General features: G+C 40.8%; 1 protein-coding gene across 1 annotated transcript; it reads left to right on the top strand.

The window, feature by feature from the left end:
• Positions 1 to 1,307: 1,307 nt before the first annotated feature.
• LOC134572971 (spore coat protein SP65-like) lies at positions 1,308 to 20,293 on the top strand. Its single transcript, XM_063432312.1, has 6 exons — positions 1,308 to 1,377; positions 4,853 to 4,879; positions 15,964 to 16,260; positions 18,646 to 18,711; positions 18,938 to 19,014; positions 19,550 to 20,293. Exons 1-6 carry the CDS (start codon positions 1,308 to 1,310, stop codon positions 19,763 to 19,765), a joined length of 753 nt encoding a protein of 250 aa, XP_063288382.1. The 3' UTR covers positions 19,766 to 20,293.
• Positions 20,294 to 21,038: the final 745 nt, after the last annotated feature.

Genomic DNA, 21,038 nt, shown 5'->3' on the forward strand with positions numbered 1-21,038 from the left:
CTATAAAAACTCAAGTGACCATGCTGATCAAATTAAATAGTATGCTTTACACAGCGTATAAGGGTGATGTCACAGCACAACGGGAATCTAACAGGGGAAGAGGTGAAAGTCATCCTCCTCCTCCCACGACCCCGCCATATCTGCCAAGTGACCCTATGTAGGGGTAACAGTCTCTATTCTGCTCTTTGTCAGTGTGTATCATGGTCTCTGAGGACGGGGAACAGTCTCTATTCTGCTCTGTGTCAGTGTGTATCAGGGGCTTTGAGGACAGGTGTCAATGTTAGGTGATTTCTGCCCTTTATGGATTAAAAGCAGACTCTGCATCAACTGTGTAATTTTCCATGGGAGTTTTGCCATGGATCCCCCTCCGGCATGCCACAGTCCAGGTGTTAGTCCCCTTGAAACAACTTTTTAATCACTTTTGTGGCCAGAAAGAGTCCCTGTTGGTTTTAAAATTCGCCTGCCCATTGAAGTCAATGACGGTTCGTGCGGTTCGCCGGTTCGCGAACATTTGCGGAAGTTCGTGTTCGCCGTTCGCGAACTAAAAAATTTCGGGTTCGCGACAACACTACTGACTGGCTTTTGAACCCCCCTGGACCCTCCCAATACAGTAAAAGTGCACATTTTAGAGTGAACTATTGCACACCTGTGCAATAATCATTCTGTCTAATCAGCATATTGATATTCCACACCTGTGAGGTGGATGGATTATCTCGGCAAAGGAGAAGTGCTCACTAACACAGATTTAGACAGATTTGTGAACAGTATTTGAGAGAAATAGGCCTTTTGTGTGCATAGAAAAAGCTATGAGTTCAGCTCATGAAAAATGGGGACAGAAACAAAAGTGTTGCATTTATTAATTGTGTTCAGTGTATGAATCCTCACCTTTATGGCAAACACCCAATTTGTAATATATTTGTATCATAGAACACTCTGAGCTGTCTCAATATTTGTCAATGTGGACACACCACCTTGGGCTGTCTCTCACCCATAGCATTAGGTCATATATCATCTTTCTTCACGTATTTCTTTTTTTTGGTGCTGACATATTTATTTAATGTGTCACAACATCTTGAACAAGTGTTTAAAGTATTTCAATTAATTGTCTCAATTTTCGCAGTACTAGAGTACACTTAATAATAAAACAAGGTGTGAGCACTGAGAAATTAGAGTTTAGGGTTGTCCTTTCTTTAAAGTACCATCACATATAACCAACTCTGCAGAAACAAACCATCACCATTTATACACTGATTCTCGTGGTCTTCGTAACTTTACTGACTAATAGTGGACCTTATCAAGAGGACGTCATGGGAACCACAAAGTACCTTCTCATCACCAGTTTTCTGTTGTTCTTGGGCCCGTTCTTTGACATCGCAGGTGAGTTTTTCTGATGTATGGTAGACATATTTATGGGAATTTTTTCATTTTAAATTAACATTTTCACAAAAGGCAGATATTTTGTTGATTTGTTTTTTTAACAGACAAAGTAAGTCTGTTTCCCTTGGTTGGAGGGAAAATATGCTACAACTTAAAATTTCCATATGTTAAACTAGGACTTGTCCATTCCAGAATAGCACAACAGGGAACATTTATTGGGTTCCAATAATTATTTAACGTATTACCTATAAATGTAATCGAAACAATGTAATTATTTAAAAAACAACAACATAAAATATGATTTAGAATTGAAAAGCATACACAGATTTAGTTTGGAGTAGTTTGACATACTTCTGATGAAAGCAAAGATTACAATTAGTAATCTGGTAATATAGTGATATACCTTCTCCTCACACAGTGCTCTGGGGTACCAGGATATTAAAGCAAAGAACTGGCCTGTCTGCATTTAATGAATGGTTAAACCATGCTCCAAACACCGCATGTTGGGTAAATGTGTCAGCTACAGGCTACGTGGAGTTTCACACTGTACAGATGAATACAGGGAGATTATTTGTGATAAGTGGCTTTGTCACTTGATATAATCTTTCTGAAATACTAGCGCTGACTGAGTTAGAATTTCATTGAAAATTCCAATACAATCCAAAGATATAATAAGACAAAGTAGGGATTACTTTGTTTTAGGGTAATCCCAGAGGTTGACAAGAAGCTCCACTGTCAACTTTTGTCCAATCCCAACAGTTGTCACAAGTGAGGTGTGTGAGATTCGGGCATGGTCTCGCTCATCACAACACATCTATGAGAGGTACCTGCAGTCTCGTGGGATCCTCAGTGATGTACACTGCGGCCACCAGGCCCTAACTAGATATGTAACCACGAAAGTGACAGATCCGATTTAAACAGGGTGTGGTGGAGAACCGAGAGCACCATTTGCGAGGTTTAGGTGAAATATAAAAAGTTCTCCAACTCACCTGGTTTACCAACTCAGCTATTTTAGCCAAAAGTGGCAATTTCTGAGTGAATTCCTTACTATGCCAATTTCATTAAATAAACCATGGCATTTATTAACACAATTAAGAAACAATTAGGGAAACACGGGAATAATAACACACTTTAGCCCATAACAGCAGAGATTGGAACATTCTAAATTGCAGTATTTTTTCCAGATAGAATTCCATGAATTCTCTACAATTCTGAGCCCATTGAATGCATTTCTAAATGTGCAATGGACGCTGAGTTGTAAGATATAGGATTTTATCCAAGAAATTGCTGCATCGCTACTTAATAAAATAGATACAAATGTATACTTCATTTCTTCTGGATTGCTGAAAGAAAATATCATGAAATAATAAAATATATGAGCTGAAAATGTAATATGTCAAGTGTCCCGGAGCAGTGTAACGTGCAGAACATTTCATTAGGGTGTGCAAGCGAAAAACTGAAAAGGGAGTGTTCTCACCTTTGTTTAGCAGGAAGACTTAAGCAATATCAGCTAGTGATGATTTAAAAATACATTAAAACCAGACATACAGAATACAGCAGCCAAAGGGCCTAAACAAGGGTGTGTAGGATGGGCTATTTAATCAGGGTTATTCAATAACCTGTCTTCGCGGGAATTCATCAGAGAATAACACATTTTACTAACCTTCCCCCCAATCGCCCCTTTGTAACTTATGATTCCAAGTCAATATTTTAATTAACATTTTCAATTTTCTGGTAAATTCCCAACAATTTCTAATTTAGCAACTAAATCTCTGTGCTGATTTCACCAAATTCTGAATAGTGGTGATTTGAAAACTGAATTGCAAAATTTAGGGCTAAAAAAATTCCCCAAAACAAGCACACTGTAGCTGAGTTGGAGATTTTCCTAAATCAACACCTTTTGCCAACATTTTGCAGTTTGAATTTCATTAGTCTACAATTTAGTTTTAAGTGAATAACTCCCTATTAATAGATGGGAAGCCTCAACTCATTTACATCAGACACAAGATAGGTAAACATGTGGAAACTCTGGAATCGGAAATGGGAGACCTTAAGGTAAAAAGGAAGGTAAACCAGTTAATTTGTAATTCAATTCAAAGTAATCTTGTCATAGTGAACTTATTAAAAAAAGATTTAAGATGTTGAAGGTTAATAGAGCGTTATGTGCTGGATGATATGTTTATTGGAAATCATCCCAAGATCTATAGTATTGGGGTAATAAAACATATATATTAATGACAAAATACATTTAACTTCTGAAAAAAACCTTAAACATAATATTTTTTTCTTCCAATATTCTTTTACAAAGACAGCCAAAATACATATATTTTGTGTTTATCGAGAAAAGCACCAATTTAAATAAGTTTAATGACACCTTAACCTTAATCAGAATAGCTCATGAAACAAATAAAATAATAAAACCAGAATTATATGGATTTGTTCTGATAGAAATCAACAAGAATGCGAAAACACACTCCCAGATGTCCGATTGCAAGCTGGGAGCTAGCAGCGTAGGGGAACCGTTCAAAAGCATTCATATCCTTAATATGGGCATGTTTGTACACTGACAGAGAGGGGACAAGGCAGCTGAGATGATTTAATGGTGAGAAATGTTTGTTTCAGGAGCAACTATCACTTCAAATCAAATTTTTAATGTCATAATCCTTTCATTGAATAGGGTAATAAATAACATTTTAAAATGAAGTATATGTAAAAAGAATGAGCGAAACGCACCCCTTCCTTTATTATATAACACACAAGATCCAGCGCACTCACTCGTCCATTCAACAGCAACTTCCAAAGCTCACAGATTGTATTGATATATTTTAACACCTAATCTAGGCAATAATAATGGGTACTTAGTTACAGTATGTGATCATACATTGCATAAACCTGCCACAACATCAATGGACCCCATTCTTGGCAGGTCTTGAATGTCCGTCCTCAATATTTTAATTTTTTTCTTTTTTACGTATACTCTATTTCCTTTCAAAACTTGATGAAATGATTATTATATTTAGTTTTGAGGTGACTGTTGTCATTTAAGAAGAGTCCAAACTGTAAATATGTTACAAATGGATAAAAGAAGGGATTATTTTGACACTAGAGAAAATAAGATAATCGGGAATGTACTGGCTAAATGTAGTCTGTGTATAGAAGCTGTTATGAGGGTTAAACTACTGACACAAGGTATCAGATTAGACATCTGACCTGTAACTAATATCATTTGGATATACTACATTTGATTGTGTTTTATTTATTAAACAGTGAACCACGAGAGGGTAAAACTGTTGGAGTAAACCTCCAGTTCAGTAAAGTTGGACCCCCCCCCCCCAATTCTGCTATTTCAAGTCGATTGCCAATGCAGATATATTTGTTTTTTAAAGTGGTCTTGAACATGAAGTAATGTGAGATATATCTATGTTCGTTGTATCAAAATAAGCTAATTTCAATAACATGTATCTCTCTATTTCAGATGCACAAACAACACCCAACACTACAGGTAAGATATAGATTTACATCAACTATGAATAATATATATATATATACTGCTGAATTTATTGTCCATTGTTATATAACAACAGTCATTTCCCACCTTCCTGAGGAATTTTGGAGCTTGCTTCATAAAAAAGGAGGGGTCCCTCCGATCCCTGCTAACTAGGACATAGCCCTGTAACTCGACCTGTTCCTTTATCCCATATTGAGGTGGGAAAGGGTTAATAGAGTGAGATGTATCCCATATCAAGGTGGGAATGGGTTAATAGAGTGAGCTGTATCCCATATCAAGATGGGAAGGGGTTAATAGAGCGAGATGTATCCCATATCAAGGTGGGGAGGGGTTAATAGAGCGAGATGTATCCCATATCAAGGTGGGGAGGGGTTAATAGAGTGAGATGTATCCCATATCAAGGTGGGGACGGGTTAATAGAGCGAGATGTATCCCATATCAAGGTGGGAAGGGGCTAATAGAGCGAGCTGTATCCCATATCAAGGTGGGAAGGGGTTAATAGAGTGATATGTATCCTATATCAAGGCTGGGAAGGGGTCAATAGAGCGATATTTATCCCATATCAAGGTGGGAAGGGGTTAATAGAGCGAGATGTATCCCATAACAAGGTGGGAAGGGGTTAATAGAGCGATATGTATCCCATAACAAGGTGGGAAGGGGTTAATAGAGCGAGATGTATCCCATAACAAGGTGGGAAGGGGTTAATAGAGCGATATGTATCCCATATCAAGGTGGGAAGGGGTTAATAGAGCGATATGTATCCCATGTCAAGGTGGGAAGGGGTTAATAGAGCGATATGTATCCCATAACAAGGTGGGAAGGGGTTAATAGAGCGATATGTATCCCATACCAAGGTGGGAAGGGGTTAATAGAGCGATATGTATCCCATGTCAGAGTGACAGTTGTTTGTTAAACCATTTCAGTTCATTGTCTGTGAATAGACCCTATTGTCACTGATGTCGTCTTATTTGGCACATTTAGCAGAGTTGGTTCATTACGAGTGTTATCCATTGTGAATTCCAAGTGAATTTCAAATTTAAGCCCAAAGTAGTTGAACTGAAAGCATTGCTGACTTAGAGGATGTTTCCAGTTCAGCTATTTTGACCTTTAATTAGAGATCCCTTTGAATCCCCCCAATTTAATATACTGCCCCTCTCCCACCACTCTTATACACTGCCTTCCTGTCCCCACCTCCCTTCCCCCAATTGAATATACTGCCCCTCTCCCACCACTCTTATACACTGCACCCCCTCCCCTGAAATTTCCCGGTATTCCAGTCTGGTCCTGGGCCGCAAAGATACTCATTGATGACGGCATGTTTGACATGCTTGCTCTTGAACAAGTTGATCTCCCGCATCAGTTGAGATAAAGTCCTATGATTTTCAATGTGTGAAGTTTTCACCCCCTCTCTGTACTAAGCTCCTTTTCCTTTAAGGGACACTATAGGCACCCAGAACTCATTGGCCAGGGTGCCGTGTCCCTATTGCAGTTAGAGCTGCAATGTTAAACATGTCTGCCCCAGTGGCTGTCTCCAAGGAATGTCTCCTAGACAGCCACTAGAGGTGCTAACAGGCCTTTGGTCCGGTAACTGACGCTGGACGTCTTTGCGCTCTGCATGCGGACAGCCACCACCAGCTTTCTCTCCATAGGAAAGCATTGATTCAACACTTTCTTTGTTTGTACACGTTGGTTTTTAACCCTTTACTCACTGCGGCGGGGGAGGGGGAGGCGGAGGCAGAGAGAGCTATATTAGTATTCCTGGCACTATCGTGTCCCTTGAAGAAAGAACCTATTTCAATCATAGACAGAGACACAACGTTAGGGCATTAAGCAATATATACATGTACAAAGTTTCTTCACCCTTTGCAGTAAAAAGAGTTTCTAAAATATTATGGTATCCCTTTTCTTACTTTTTAAATATAAGTATAAAAGTAGAAATGTCATTTTGTTTTTTTATTCCTCCAGTTTGTGCAAAGTTTGCAGAACAAGCTTCAGCAGTGAAACGTCTGTTTGTAGCGCTATCAGCCATGCACAAAATATGACGCTAGGTTAATTACCAGCGTTACTCACTAACGGGAGAATTGCAGGGAATTCAAAGTGAATTTCAAATTTAAGGTCAAAATAGCTGAACTGCTCGGCTACTCTGGTCTTTAATTTGAAATTCACTTCTCACTTCAGTGAATAACCTGCCTATCTACACATTTTCTACTAACATTTCTGATTTTTTAACCTCTTAACGCCGTTAGGGCGTATTATGCTGTCCGCATTTAGTGAGCCTAGTACACCCTAACGATTGTTAGGTCCCCTGTCCCTGCACACTTACCTGGACCCGCAATCCCAGTCCGGAGGGACTGCCTCTCGAGACAGGCAGTCCCCCTGCTTCCATTTTGGCCATGTGATCATGCCGGACTTTGCAATCACATGGCCGCAGAGCAGTCTATGAGACTGTAATGACAGTTAGTCCCCCTGCTGGCTAGAAATAAAATTAAATGTAATTAAAATAAGTGTAAATATATATATATATATATATATATATATATATGTATATATTTATTTAGATCATATATATATATATATATATATATTATATATTATATGATCTAAGTATATATATATACACATATACACACACACACATACACTGTCTAGGTGTATTTTAATATTAATATATATATCATTATATATATATATATATATTAATATCAAATTACACGTAGACTGATACTAATTATATATATATATATATATATATATATAAAATAAAAAATATACAAAAAATATACAATCTTACCTTGTATATATATATATATATATATATAATTATTGTTATATATATATATATATATTTATATATAATATAAAAAATATATGTAAATACGTTAAAAATAAAATTAAAAAAATAATTAAAAATAAATAATTAAAAACATATAGATGTGTGTTATTTCATTCTAACTGTATTATGATATTAATATATATGTTTATATCAAAATACAAGTAGAACGAAATAATATATATATATCTATGTACATAAATATATACGTATATATCACTATATATACCTATATATAAACAAAAATATGTAAAAAAATTATATATATATATATATATATACATATATATACACATACATATAAATATACATATATTAATTCTACATATATATTTATGTAATATTTTTACATAATTAGGTATCTTAATTAATTACAATTAGCGGGACCTGCCTGACAACCCATGCTGAAAGTATAGGGAATTTAATTTGCTAGCACTATATTTAACCCTATAACTTTCCAAGACACCATAAAACCTGTACATGGGGGGTACAAATATTAGTGTTTTTAAAACAGTAAAATGTATTACAACGATGATATTGCCAGTAAAAGTGAAGTTTTTTGCATTTTTCCCGCACAAACAGCACTTACACGGACGATATTATTGCTGCAATACTTTTTACTGTTTTGAAACAGAAATATTTGTGTTCAGCGAAGTCTCCCGAGTACAACAGTACCCCTCATGTACAGGTTTTATGGTGTTTTCAAAAGTTACAGCGTCAAATATAAGGCTTGTGTTTCATTTTTTTCACATTAAAATTTGCCAGATTGGTTACGTTGCCTTTGTGACCCTATGGTAGCCCAAGAATGAAAATTACCCCTATGATGGCATACTATTTGCAATAGTAGACAACCCAAGGTATTGCAAATGGGGTATGTCCAGTCTTTTTTAGTAGCCACTTAGTCACAAACACTGGCCAAAATTTGCCTTTTTTGCATTTTTCACACACAAATAAATCTTAACGCTAACTTTGGCCAGTGTTTGTGACCAAATGGCTACTAAAAAAGACTGGACATACCCCATTTGCAATACCTTGGGTTGTCTACTATTGCAAATGCTATGTCATTATGGGTGTAAATTTAATTCCTGGGCTACTATACAGTCCCAAAGGCAACGTAACCAATCTGGTGAATTTCAATTATAAATGTAACACGCTATATTTGACCCTGTAACTTCCCAAAACACCATAAAACCTGTACATATATGTGTATTTTATTGCAGTAAAAGCAAACAGTATTATGACATTGACAGTTAAAATGTCATGTAGAACTAAAAATATTAAAAAAAAATCTTATTTTCTCCCATTTTTTTCATATTAAATTATGTTTCATAGCTAAATATTTGATATTAAATGAAAGCCCTGTTTCCCCTGAATAAAATGATATATAATAAGGGGGGGTGCATTTAATATGAAAGAGGAGAATTACGGTTGGACAGACATATAGCGCAAATGCCAGGTTTTGTTTACGTTTTGCTTTGTTCACAACGTGTACATTTGGCTCAGTCCAAAAACAAAGCAAAAAAATAATCAAAAATTTTTTTTGCAATATTAAATTCATGCTTAATCTCTTAAAAGTTTTACCTGAAATGTAGTTAGTGAATAGTGGATTTGCTAATTCTGAGCTTTTCCCTGAGTTTTGTAGTTTGGACTTGGATTTGGAGTTTGCTTAATTTACCAAATTGGACCTAAAATTAACAGAAATAAAACCTGTTTTAATAATATTGAAATAAGGATTTCAAACTACATAAAGCCTCAGTTTAGCCCTCTTTAATGTGGGAAATTTGCAATGAGAGATATCTACCAAAAAACATTGAGTCAATGTAAAGAGACGACAAATATATCTAAAAGGTTTTCAAATGTAAATATTCTTAATATTCTAAATTCATTCTGAAACTTCTTATCTCTTGATATTTAACAGAACTGCCTACAGCAGCATTAACTACTACACCACCAGCAACGACCACACCAGCATTAACTACTACAGCTGAACCCACTACTACTCCAGCACCCACTACTACAGCTGAACCCACCACTACTCCAGCACCCACTACTACACCAGCACCAACTACTACAGCTGAACCCACTACTACTCCAGCACCGACTACTACACCAGCACCAACTACTACAGCTGAACCCACTACTGCAGCAGCACCCACTACTACACCAGCACCAACTACTACAGCTGAACCCACTACTGCAGCAGCACCCACTACTACTCCAGCACCAACTACTACAGCTGAACCCACTACTACAGCAGCACCAACTACTACACCAGCACTAACTACTACAGCTGAACCCACTACTACTCCAGCACCCACTACTACACCAGCACCAACTACTACAGCTGAACCCACTACTACAGCAGCACCAACTACTACACCAGCACTAACTACTACAGCTGAACCCACTACTACTCCAGCACCCACTACTACACCAGCACCAACTACTACAGCTGAACCCACTACTACACCAGCACCAACTACTACAGCTGAACCCACTACTACAGCAGCACCCACTACTACACCAGCACTAACTACTACAGCTGAACCCACTACTACTCCAGCACCAACTACTACACCAGCACCAACTACTACAGCTGAACCCACTACTGCAGCAGCACCCACTACTACACCAGCACCAACTACTACAGCTGAACCCACTACTACTCCAGCACCCACTACTACACCAGCACCAACTACAACAGCTGAACCCACTACTACTCCAGCACCCACTACTACACCAGCACCAACTACTACAGCTGAACCCACTACTACAGCAGCACCAACTACTACAGCTGAACCCACTACTACTCCAGCACCCACTACTACACCAGCACCAACTACTACAGCTGAACCCACTACTACAACAGCACCAACTACTACAGCTGAACCCACTACTACACCAGCACCCACTACTACACCAGCACTAACTACTACAGCTGAACCCACTTCTACAGCAGCACCAACTACTACAGCTGAACCCACTACTACACCAGCACCAACTACTACAGCTGAACCCACTACTACACCAGCACTAACTACTACAGCTGAACCCACTACTACTCCAGCACCCACTACTACACCAGCACTAACTACTACAACTGAACCCACTACTACTCCAGCACCCACTACTACACCAGCACCAACTACTACAGCTGAACCCACTACTACAGCAGCACTAACTACTACAGCTGAACCCACTACTACTCCAGCACCAACTACTACAGCTGAACCCACTACTACTCCAGTACCCACTACTACACCAGCACCAACTACTACAGCTGAACCCACTACTACAGCAGCACCAACTACTACAGCTGAACCCACTACTACACCAGCACCCACTACTACACCAGCACTAACTACTACAGCTGAAGCCACTACTACTCCAGAACCCACTACTACACCAGCACCAACTACTACAGCTGAACCCACTACTACACCAGCACCAACTACTACAGCTAAACCCACTACTACAGCAGCACCCACTACTACACCAGCACTAACTACTACAGCTGAACCTACTACTACTCCAGCACCCACTACTACACCAGCACCAACTACTACAGCTGAACCCACTACTACAGCAGCACCAACTACTACAGCTGAACCCACTACTACTCCAGCACCCACTACTACACCAGCACTAACTACTACAGCTGAACCCACTACTACTCCAGCACCCACTACTACACCAGCACCAACTACTACAGCTGAACCCACTACTACAGCAGCACCAACTACTACAGCTGAACCCACTACTACTCCAGCACCCACTACTACACCAGCACCAACTACTACATCAGCACTGACTACTACACCAGCACTTACAACTACACCAGCACTAATTACTACAGCTGAACCCACTACTACACCAGCACCAACTACTACATCAGCACTGTCTACTACACCAGCACTTACAACTACACCAGCACCAATTACTACACCAGCACAAACTACTACAGCTGAACCCACTACTACACCAGCACCAACTGCTACAGCTGACCCCACTACTACACCAGCACCAACTACTACACCAGCACTAACTACTACAGCTGAACCCACTACTACACCAGCACCAACTACTACAGCTGAACCCACTACTATAGCAGCACCCACTACTACACCAGCACTAACTACTACAGCTGAACCCACTACTACTCCAGCACCCACTACTACACCAGCACCAACTACTACAGCTGAACCCACTACTGCAGCAGCACCCACTACTACACCAGCACCAACTACTACAGCTGAACCCACTACTACTCCAGCACCCACTACTACACCAGCACCAACTACAACAGCTGAACCCACTACTACTCCAGCACCCACTACTACACCAGCACCAACTACTACAGCTGAACCCACTACTACAGCAGCACCAACTACTACAGCTGAACCCACTACTACTCCAGCACCCACTACTACACCAGCACCAACTACTACAGCTGAACCCACTACTACAACAGCACCAACTACTACAGCTGAACCCACTACTACACCAGCACCCACTACTACACCAGCACTAACTACTACAGCTGAACCCACTTCTACAGCAGCACCAACTACTACAGCTGAACCCACTACTACACCAGCACCAACTACTACAGCTGAACCCACTACTACACCAGCACTAACTACTACAGCTGAACCCACTACTACTCCAGCACCCACTACTACACCAGCACTAACTACTACAACTGAACCCACTACTACTCCAGCACCCACTACTACACCAGCACCAACTACTACAGCTGAACCCACTACTACAGCAGCACTAACTACTACAGCTGAACCCACTACTACTCCAGCACCCACTACTACACAAGCACCAACTACTACAGCTGAACCCACTACTACACCAGCACCAACTACTACAGCTGAACCCACTACTACTCCAGTACCCACTACTACACCAGCACCAACTACTACAGCTGAACCCACTACTACAGCAGCACCAACTACTACAGCTGAACCCACTACTACACCAGCACCCACTACTACACCAGCACTAACTACTACAGCTGAAGCCACTACTACTCCAGAACCCACTACTACACCAGCACCAACTACTACAGCTGAACCCACTACTACACCAGCACCAACTACTACAGCTGAACCCACTACTACAGCAGCACCCACTACTACACCAGCACTAACTACTACAGCTGAACCTACTACTACTCCAGCACCCACTACTACACCAGCACCAACTACTACAGCTGAACCCACTACTACAGCAGCACCAACTACTACAGCTGAACCCACTACTACTCCAGCACCCACTACTACACCAGCACTAACTACTACAGCTGAACCCACTACTACTCCAGCACCCACTACTACACCAGCACCAACTACTACAGCTGAACCCACTACTACAGCAGCACCAACTACTACAGCTGAACCCACTACTACTCCAGCACCCACTACTACACCAGCACCAACTACTACATCAGCACTGACTACTACACCAGCACTTACAACTACACCAGCACTAATTACTACAGCTGAACCCACTACTACACCAGCACCAACTACTACATCAGCACTGTCTACTACACCAGCACTTACAACTACACCAGCACCAATTACTACACCAGCACAAACTACTACAGCTGAACCCACTACTACACCAGCACCAACTGCTACAGCTGACCCCACTACTACACCAGCACCAACTACTACACCAGCACTAACTACTACAGCTGAACCCACTACTACACCAGCACCTACTACTACACAGGCACTAACTACTACAGCTGAACCCACTACTACACTAGCACCAACTACTACAGCTGAACCCACTACTACAGCAGCACCAACTACTACAGCTGAACCCACTACTACTCCAGCACCCACTACTACACCAGCCCCAACTACTACATCAGCACTGACTACTACACCAGCACTTACAACTACACCAGCACTAATTACTACAGCTGAACCCACTACTACACCAGCACCAACTACTACATCAGCACTGACTACTACACCAGCACTTACAACTACACCAGCACCAATTACTACACCAGCACTAACTACTACAGCTGAACCCACTACTACACCAGCACCAACTGCTACAGCTGACCCCTCTACTACACCAGCACCAACTACTACACCAGCACTAACTACTACAGCTGTACCCTCTACTACACCAGCAGCTACTACTACACAGGCACTAACTACTACAGCCGAACCCTCTACTACACCAGCACAAAGTACTACAGCTGAACCCACTACTACACCGGCACCAACTACTACACCAGCACCAACTACTGCAGCTGGACTCACTACTACACCAGCACCTATTACTACACTGGCACTAACTACTACAGCTGAACCCACTACTACACCAGCACTAACTACTACACCAGCACCAACTACTATAGCTGAACCCAGTACTACACAAGCACCAATTACTACACCAGCACTAACTACTACAGCTCCACTAACTACTACACCAGCACTAACAACTACACTAGCACTAACAACTACACCAGCACCAACTACTACACCAGCACCAACTACTACAGCTGAACCCACTACTACACCAGCACCAACTACTACAGATGAACCCTCTACTACACCAGCACCAACTACTACACCAGCACCAACTACTACAGCTGGACCCACTACTACACCAGCTCCTACTACTACACCAGCACTAACTACTACAGCTGAACCCACTACTACATCAGCACCAACTACTACAGTTGGACCCTCTACTACACAGGCACCAACTACTACACCAGCACCAACTACTGCTGCTGGACCCACTACTACACCAGCACCTATTACTACACTGGCACTAACTACTACAGCTGAACCCACTACTACACCATCACCAACTACTACACCAGCACTAACTACTACAGTTGAACCCACTACTACACCAGCAACAACTACTACACCAGCACTAACTACTACACCAGCACAATCTACTACAGCTGAACCCACTACTACACCAGCAACAACTACTACACCAGCACTAACTACTACAGCTGAACCCACTACTACAACAGCACTAACTACTACAGCTGAACCCACTTCTACACCAGCACTAACTACTACACCAGCATTAACTACTACACCAGCACTAACTACTACACCAGCACAAAGTACTACAGCTGAACCCACTACTACAGCAGCACTAACTACTACACAAGCACCAACTACTACAGCAGCAACAATTACTACACCAGCACTAACTACTACAGCTCCATTAACTACTACACCAGCAATAACAACTACACCAGCACTAACATCTACACCAGCACCATCTACTACACCAGGCCTAACTATTACAGCTGAACCCAATACTACACCAGCACCAACAACTACAGCTCAAACCTCTACTACACCAGCACCAACTATTACAGCTGGACCCACTACTACACCAGCACCTACTACTACACAGGCACTAACTACTAGAGCTGAACCCTCTACTACACCAGCACCCACTACTACACCAGCTCTAACTACTACATCTGAACTCACTACTACACCAGCACCAACTACTACAGCTGAATCTTCTACTACACCAGCACCAACTACTACAGCTGTACCTACTACTACATTAGCACCTACTACTACACAGGCACTAACTACTACATCTGAACCCACTACTACACCAGCACCAACTACTACACCAGCACTAACTACTACAGCTGAACCCACTACTACACCAGCACCAACTACTACACCAGCACTAACTACTACAGCTGAACCCACTACTACACCAGTAACAACTACTACACCAGCACTAACTACTACAACAGCACAAACTATTACAGCTGAACCCTCTACTACACCAGCACCAACTACTACACCAGCACCAACTACTACAGCTGGACCCACTACTACATCAGCACTAACTACTACACCAGCACTAACTACTACAGCTGAACCCACTACTACACAAGCACCAACTACTACACCAGCACTAACTACTACAGCTGAACCCTCTACTACACCAGCACCAACTACTACACCAGCACCAACTACTACACCAGCACCAACTACTACAGCTGGACCCACTACTACATCAGCACTAACTACTACACCAGCACTAACTACTACAGCTGAACCCACTACTACGCAAGCACCAACTACTACACCAGCACTAACTACTACAGCTGGACCCACTACTACACCAGCACCAACTACTACACCAGCACTAACTACTACAGCTGGACCCACTACTACACCAGCACCAACTACTACACCAGCACTAACTACTACAGCTGAACCCACTACTACACCAGCAACAACAACTACACCAGTACTAACTACTGCAGCTGAACCCACTACTACACCAGCACCAACTACTACACCAGCAGTTACTACAGTAACCACTACTACTGGGACAACAGTTACTACAGGATCCACTGCCACTGGGGCAACAGTTATTACAGGATCCACTACTACTGGGATAACAGCTACTACAAGATCCACTGGTATTGGGGCTTCAACTACTACAGAATCTTCTGCAACTGGGTCTACAGGAACCACATCCACTGCTACAAATAATGGAATACAAAGTGAGTTTACAGACCTAATAACCAATTTGCATGCCAGTCAACTTTCCCAAATACTCTGCAACAAAAAGCGATTCTGGGCTCTGAGTTCTTTAAAATTGTTGGAACAGCCCCAATGTTTGTTATTCATGTATGGCCCTCTTTGGCTACCTTGCTGCACTAGCTCTACCTAAATCACACATACACACCATTCAAATAATTGCAAATTAAAGGACCACTCTAGTGCCAGGAAAACATACTCGTTTTCCTGGCACTAGAGTGCCCTGAGGGTGCCCCCACCCTCGGGAACCCACTCCCGCCGGGCTCTGGGGGGAGGAAGGGGTTAAGCTTACCTCTTTCTCCAGCGCCGGGCGGGGAGCTTTCCTCCTCCTCCTCTTCTTCCTCACGACGTCATCGACTGAATGCGCATGCGCGGCAGGAGCCGCGCTCGCATTCAGCCGATCGCACAGGAAAGCATTCATAATGCTTTCCTATGGACGCTTGCGTGCTCTCACTGTGATTTTCACAGTGAGAAGCACGCAAGCGCCTCTAGCGGCTGTCAATGAGACAGCCACTAGAGGCTCTGGAGGCTGGCTTAACCCTCAGTATAAACATAGCAGTTTCTCTGAAACTGCTATGTTTATAAAAAAAGGGTAAAAACTAGCTGGACCTGGCACCCAGACCACTTCATTAAGCTGAAGTGGTCTGGGTGCCTAGAGTGGTCCTTTAAGCAAAATGAGTTTGGGTTTTTGCAAAAATGTTTATTTTATAATATAACAAGAATAAATTAAATAGTGTCAGTCCAAAGCAATAATAACATTTTACAACATAAATATACATCAATACTGGCTGGATTATAAGAATACTTATAATGCAGATAAAATGTACTCTATAAATACACACACATCTTTATATATATATACACATGTACTTATTTAACTTAGATAAGATATGTGACTTTATTATTTTATTCACAAAACTGCAACTGTGTAGATGTAACAAAGGAACTGCAAATGTTAGACAAAATTGAAAAATGGATCAGAATATTTTTCCATTTCAGTAATTTACAGCTAAAATGTGAGTTTCTCTCTTCAATTCTCCACAGTTGCCAGTATAATGAATACACTATTGCAATAAATAATTATGTCCCGAACGGTTCGCTGGCGAACATAGCGTGTTCGCGTTCGCCACGGATCGAGAACATATGCGATGTTCGGTCCGCCCCCTATTTTTTTTTTGTGGTCTTCCAGCCAAATTTACTAATACTAACTAAAAATTACTTAGTATTAGTAAATTGTGCCCCTACTCGCAATACCGCGAGTTGGGGCATGTCTATTAAACAGTGAGCAGCCTGTGGCTGCTCACTGTTAAAAAAAAAAAAACAAGGTTCCCCCCTTCCTGAGCGGATGGGGGCCCTAAAGTAAAAAAAGGGGGGAGGACCTATTGTCCTCCCCCCGGCCCCCACCACTGAGCGGTGGGTGGGGGCCCTAAATACCCAGGGGTGGGGGCCGGAGGGGGAGGACAGTTTGTAGCAGTTCATTATCTTTATGGCCCCCACCCGCCGCCCAGTGGTGGGGGCCGGGGGGGAAGGAGAATAGGTCTCCCCCCCAATCACTATTGTGGCCAGAAAGAGTGCCTGTGGGTTTTAAAATTTGCCTGCCTATTGAAGTCTATGGCGGTTCACCCGGTTCGCCCGGTTCGCGAACATTTGCGGAAGTTCGTGGTCCGCGAACCGAAAATGTTATGTTCGCGACATCACTAGCAATAAATAAATAGGTTCTTAAGGATTTTGCAATACTAATACATTATATTCGCTATACCCGGTTATTCGCTATACAGGGTTATTCCCTATACAGGGTTATACACTATGCCCGGTTATTCGCTATACAGGGTTATTTGCTATACCCGGTTATTCGCTATACAGGGTTATACGCTATACCCTGTTATTCGCTATACACAGTGATTCTCTATACAGGGTTATTCACTATACAGGATTATTCGCTATACAGGGTTATTCGCTATACCCGGTTATTTGCTATACGGGGTTATTTCAATTGACGGCCAAATAGCTGAACTGGATGCTAAACTTGGAGATGTTTTTGAGTTTGAATATTTTGCTCATCAACTAAAATTTCACTTTGAATTCCCAACAATACTTAGTAGGTACTAACCCTCACAGTAAGCTTTACATGCCTGGAGCTGAGGCATACAGAGCAATGTATATTAAAGGCCTAAATGTAGAATAAACAGTTGGAATCTTCACTATCAAGGTTATACTGGCAATTCTCAATGACTAATTATTAGTCACATGACTGAAATGGGAAGAATCTAGAACCCATTCTCCACAGTTTCCATTTTAGTGAATATGACCAATATGTCGTGTCTCACATATAATAATTCTATCTGCAGCCTCCGCTGGAGGGAACAGTGCCACGACCCAGAGCACTACCGAAACCACTTCTGACCAACTTGCAGGTGAGATATGAAATATCTATGTACAAAGTGTATCCATTATCAATGTCATAGAGTCATATAGACATTTATATATATAAACTGGAAGTGGAGTTTTAAAAAACTCAAAATATATGTGGGTGGGACAAGTCAGGAGAAGGGACAGCTCTGAACTGGCAGGTACATTCACGGATACACTATATGATTATGGGGGCTTACTTTTGTAATAATAATTTCTGCTTTATTACAGTTCCATACTGGGGTATTATCTTGATGGGATTAGTAGCAATTCTCGGAGTTGCCTTAATCTTAGGATTGCTGTTTGGAGTAAGTATTTGTCTTGAATAAATGACTGAATTAAATATTTCTGAACCGAAATTGCTGAAGCCAATAACAGCAACCCGTAACCACTGATTTATGTTCAGCTGACACGTGTTAATTATGACTTTAATAATTAATAATATGCCATTGATGCATTGAAATATGTGAAATTTAACATTATAGAGTTTACATTTACTCTTATTGGAATTGTATTAATTAGTAACTCATGCTTCCCATTCACAGGACTCTAGGAGCCCTTCCTAAGCATTACCCAATTCATTTTTCAAAACTACGTCCACAGCATTTATTTCAGTAACACTATCTCTATATTAAAGTACCTTATTAACACATTAACACATAACACATTCTTTCCAATAACAATATGCCTGATGGGGAGCTAAAATGATATCCTAAATATTTCTCATGTCTTAAAAGTCATACTAAGAAGCCTGGACACCATATTCGATGTAGTTCATACACCACAACATTAACTGTCAATGAGTTTCCCTAACACTTTTCTCCTAATGTCTTTCCCCTCCAGTTCTTGGCCTGTGCAAGGACCTCTGCCACCTACGCTGTAGAGAGTTATCCTGCCTACTTTACACATTCGAGGTGGTGGAACCCTACACGTCTCTCCATGGTCCGAGACCCTGAGCATGGAATCCAGTCAAGACCAAACATTAGACGACTATCAAGCCAGACAGAGAATTACGAACTTCATCAAAGAGCACAACAATCTGGACAGAGCCACAAATAATCCACATTGATTAACTAAGCGATGTTGGGATTTAAACTAGCATGGCAGCAAAGTTACTCTAAAAATGCTATTTACTACCAGGTGTAACTCTGCTGTTATGCCTATTATTAAACACTTCTCACTGGAGGAATCTCCATAGTAAACTAGAGGAACCACAATGTCATTCTGTATTCACAAATGGCACTGAGGTTTCAAGGGCACATAAAGGACATTTGTCTGGAGCTACACCTGGTCTCACTAGAAAAGTGCACAAGTAAAAATAACTCTTTATATGCAGTAATCTTTCCCTGTAGCACTGAAAATACAATATAATAGTTATATAATCTACATGATTGGCATACAGTCAGACTGAGATGACTGACTACCATACAATATAAAAAATAAATGCAAAAAAGTGAGAACCTCCGGAACACTCAGAAAAAAGCAATATGGGTCTAGTGGACTCTTTTCTTTCTCCACACCATGCGTTGGGGAGAGTAATACATAAAAAAAGTACCCAGGAGATTCTCAGTCTCATGTCTTATAGACCTTGGCATGTCTTTTCTTTGCAATTTGTACTAATTATCTTATAAAGTGTTTCTGGTTGCAGCTATAATTGATATGTTTAAGGCTGCTCTTTTCCCTAGATATGTTTACTGAGCTTAGTTATTTTTGAAAGACAGCCGTCTAGCCGTTATAGTGAATATCACAAATCTTTAACCCCTTAAGAACCAAACGTCTGGAATAAAAGGGAATCATGACATGTCACACATGTCATGTATCCTTAAGGGGTTAAACTGATTTCCAAGTGTGAGTGAATTCAGCCTATAGAATCGATGTGAATCTCCTGCACTCTGATTTATTGTATTCTTTTAAAGATGTGGAAACTTCCTAGAAAAACAAGGCTAGACTGGTGGTAACTATACAGAAACCTAGCCATGTTTAGGAATATTCCAACCAAGGTTTCATTGACAAAGCGCTCGCATGTTCAGTGAGGCTGGGACTCACACAACTGAGAATTTGAAATATATAAGCCTCAAATTAATATTTTTGTAAAAGCTATTAAAATGATTTAATATTTTGAAAAATACGGTAGTATTTTAATATTCTGACATACTTTTTGGCATATTTATATATTTATTTACATATGATATGTTTTATATATTTTGACAAAAATCATTTTAAAACTTTATCCAAAGATGTTAAATCAGTTGAAAAGCTTATCCAAGAATATTAAATCAAGGCCATAGTTTACAATATTTATTTTATTCTATTTAATAACTTTTGGATAGAA

The sequence above is a fragment of the Pelobates fuscus genome, chromosome 9 (genome assembly GCF_036172605.1).
Source record: "Pelobates fuscus isolate aPelFus1 chromosome 9, aPelFus1.pri, whole genome shotgun sequence".
In the NCBI taxonomy this organism is placed as follows: domain Eukaryota; kingdom Metazoa; phylum Chordata; class Amphibia; order Anura; family Pelobatidae; genus Pelobates; species Pelobates fuscus.

What these genes read in the sequence shown, in the direction of transcription:
- LOC134572971 (XM_063432312.1), top strand. Translation starts at nt 1,308, where the DNA reads ATGGGAACCACAAAGTACCTTCTCATCACCAGTTTTCTGTTGTTCTTG. An exon ending in CACTTCTGACCAACTTGCAG is followed by an intron (nt 18,712 to 18,937) that starts GTGAGATATGAA and finishes GCTTTATTACAG; the next exon opens with TTCCATACTGGGGTATTATC. An exon ending in TCTTAGGATTGCTGTTTGGA is followed by an intron (nt 19,015 to 19,549) that starts GTAAGTATTTGT and finishes TTTCCCCTCCAG; the next exon opens with TTCTTGGCCTGTGCAAGGAC.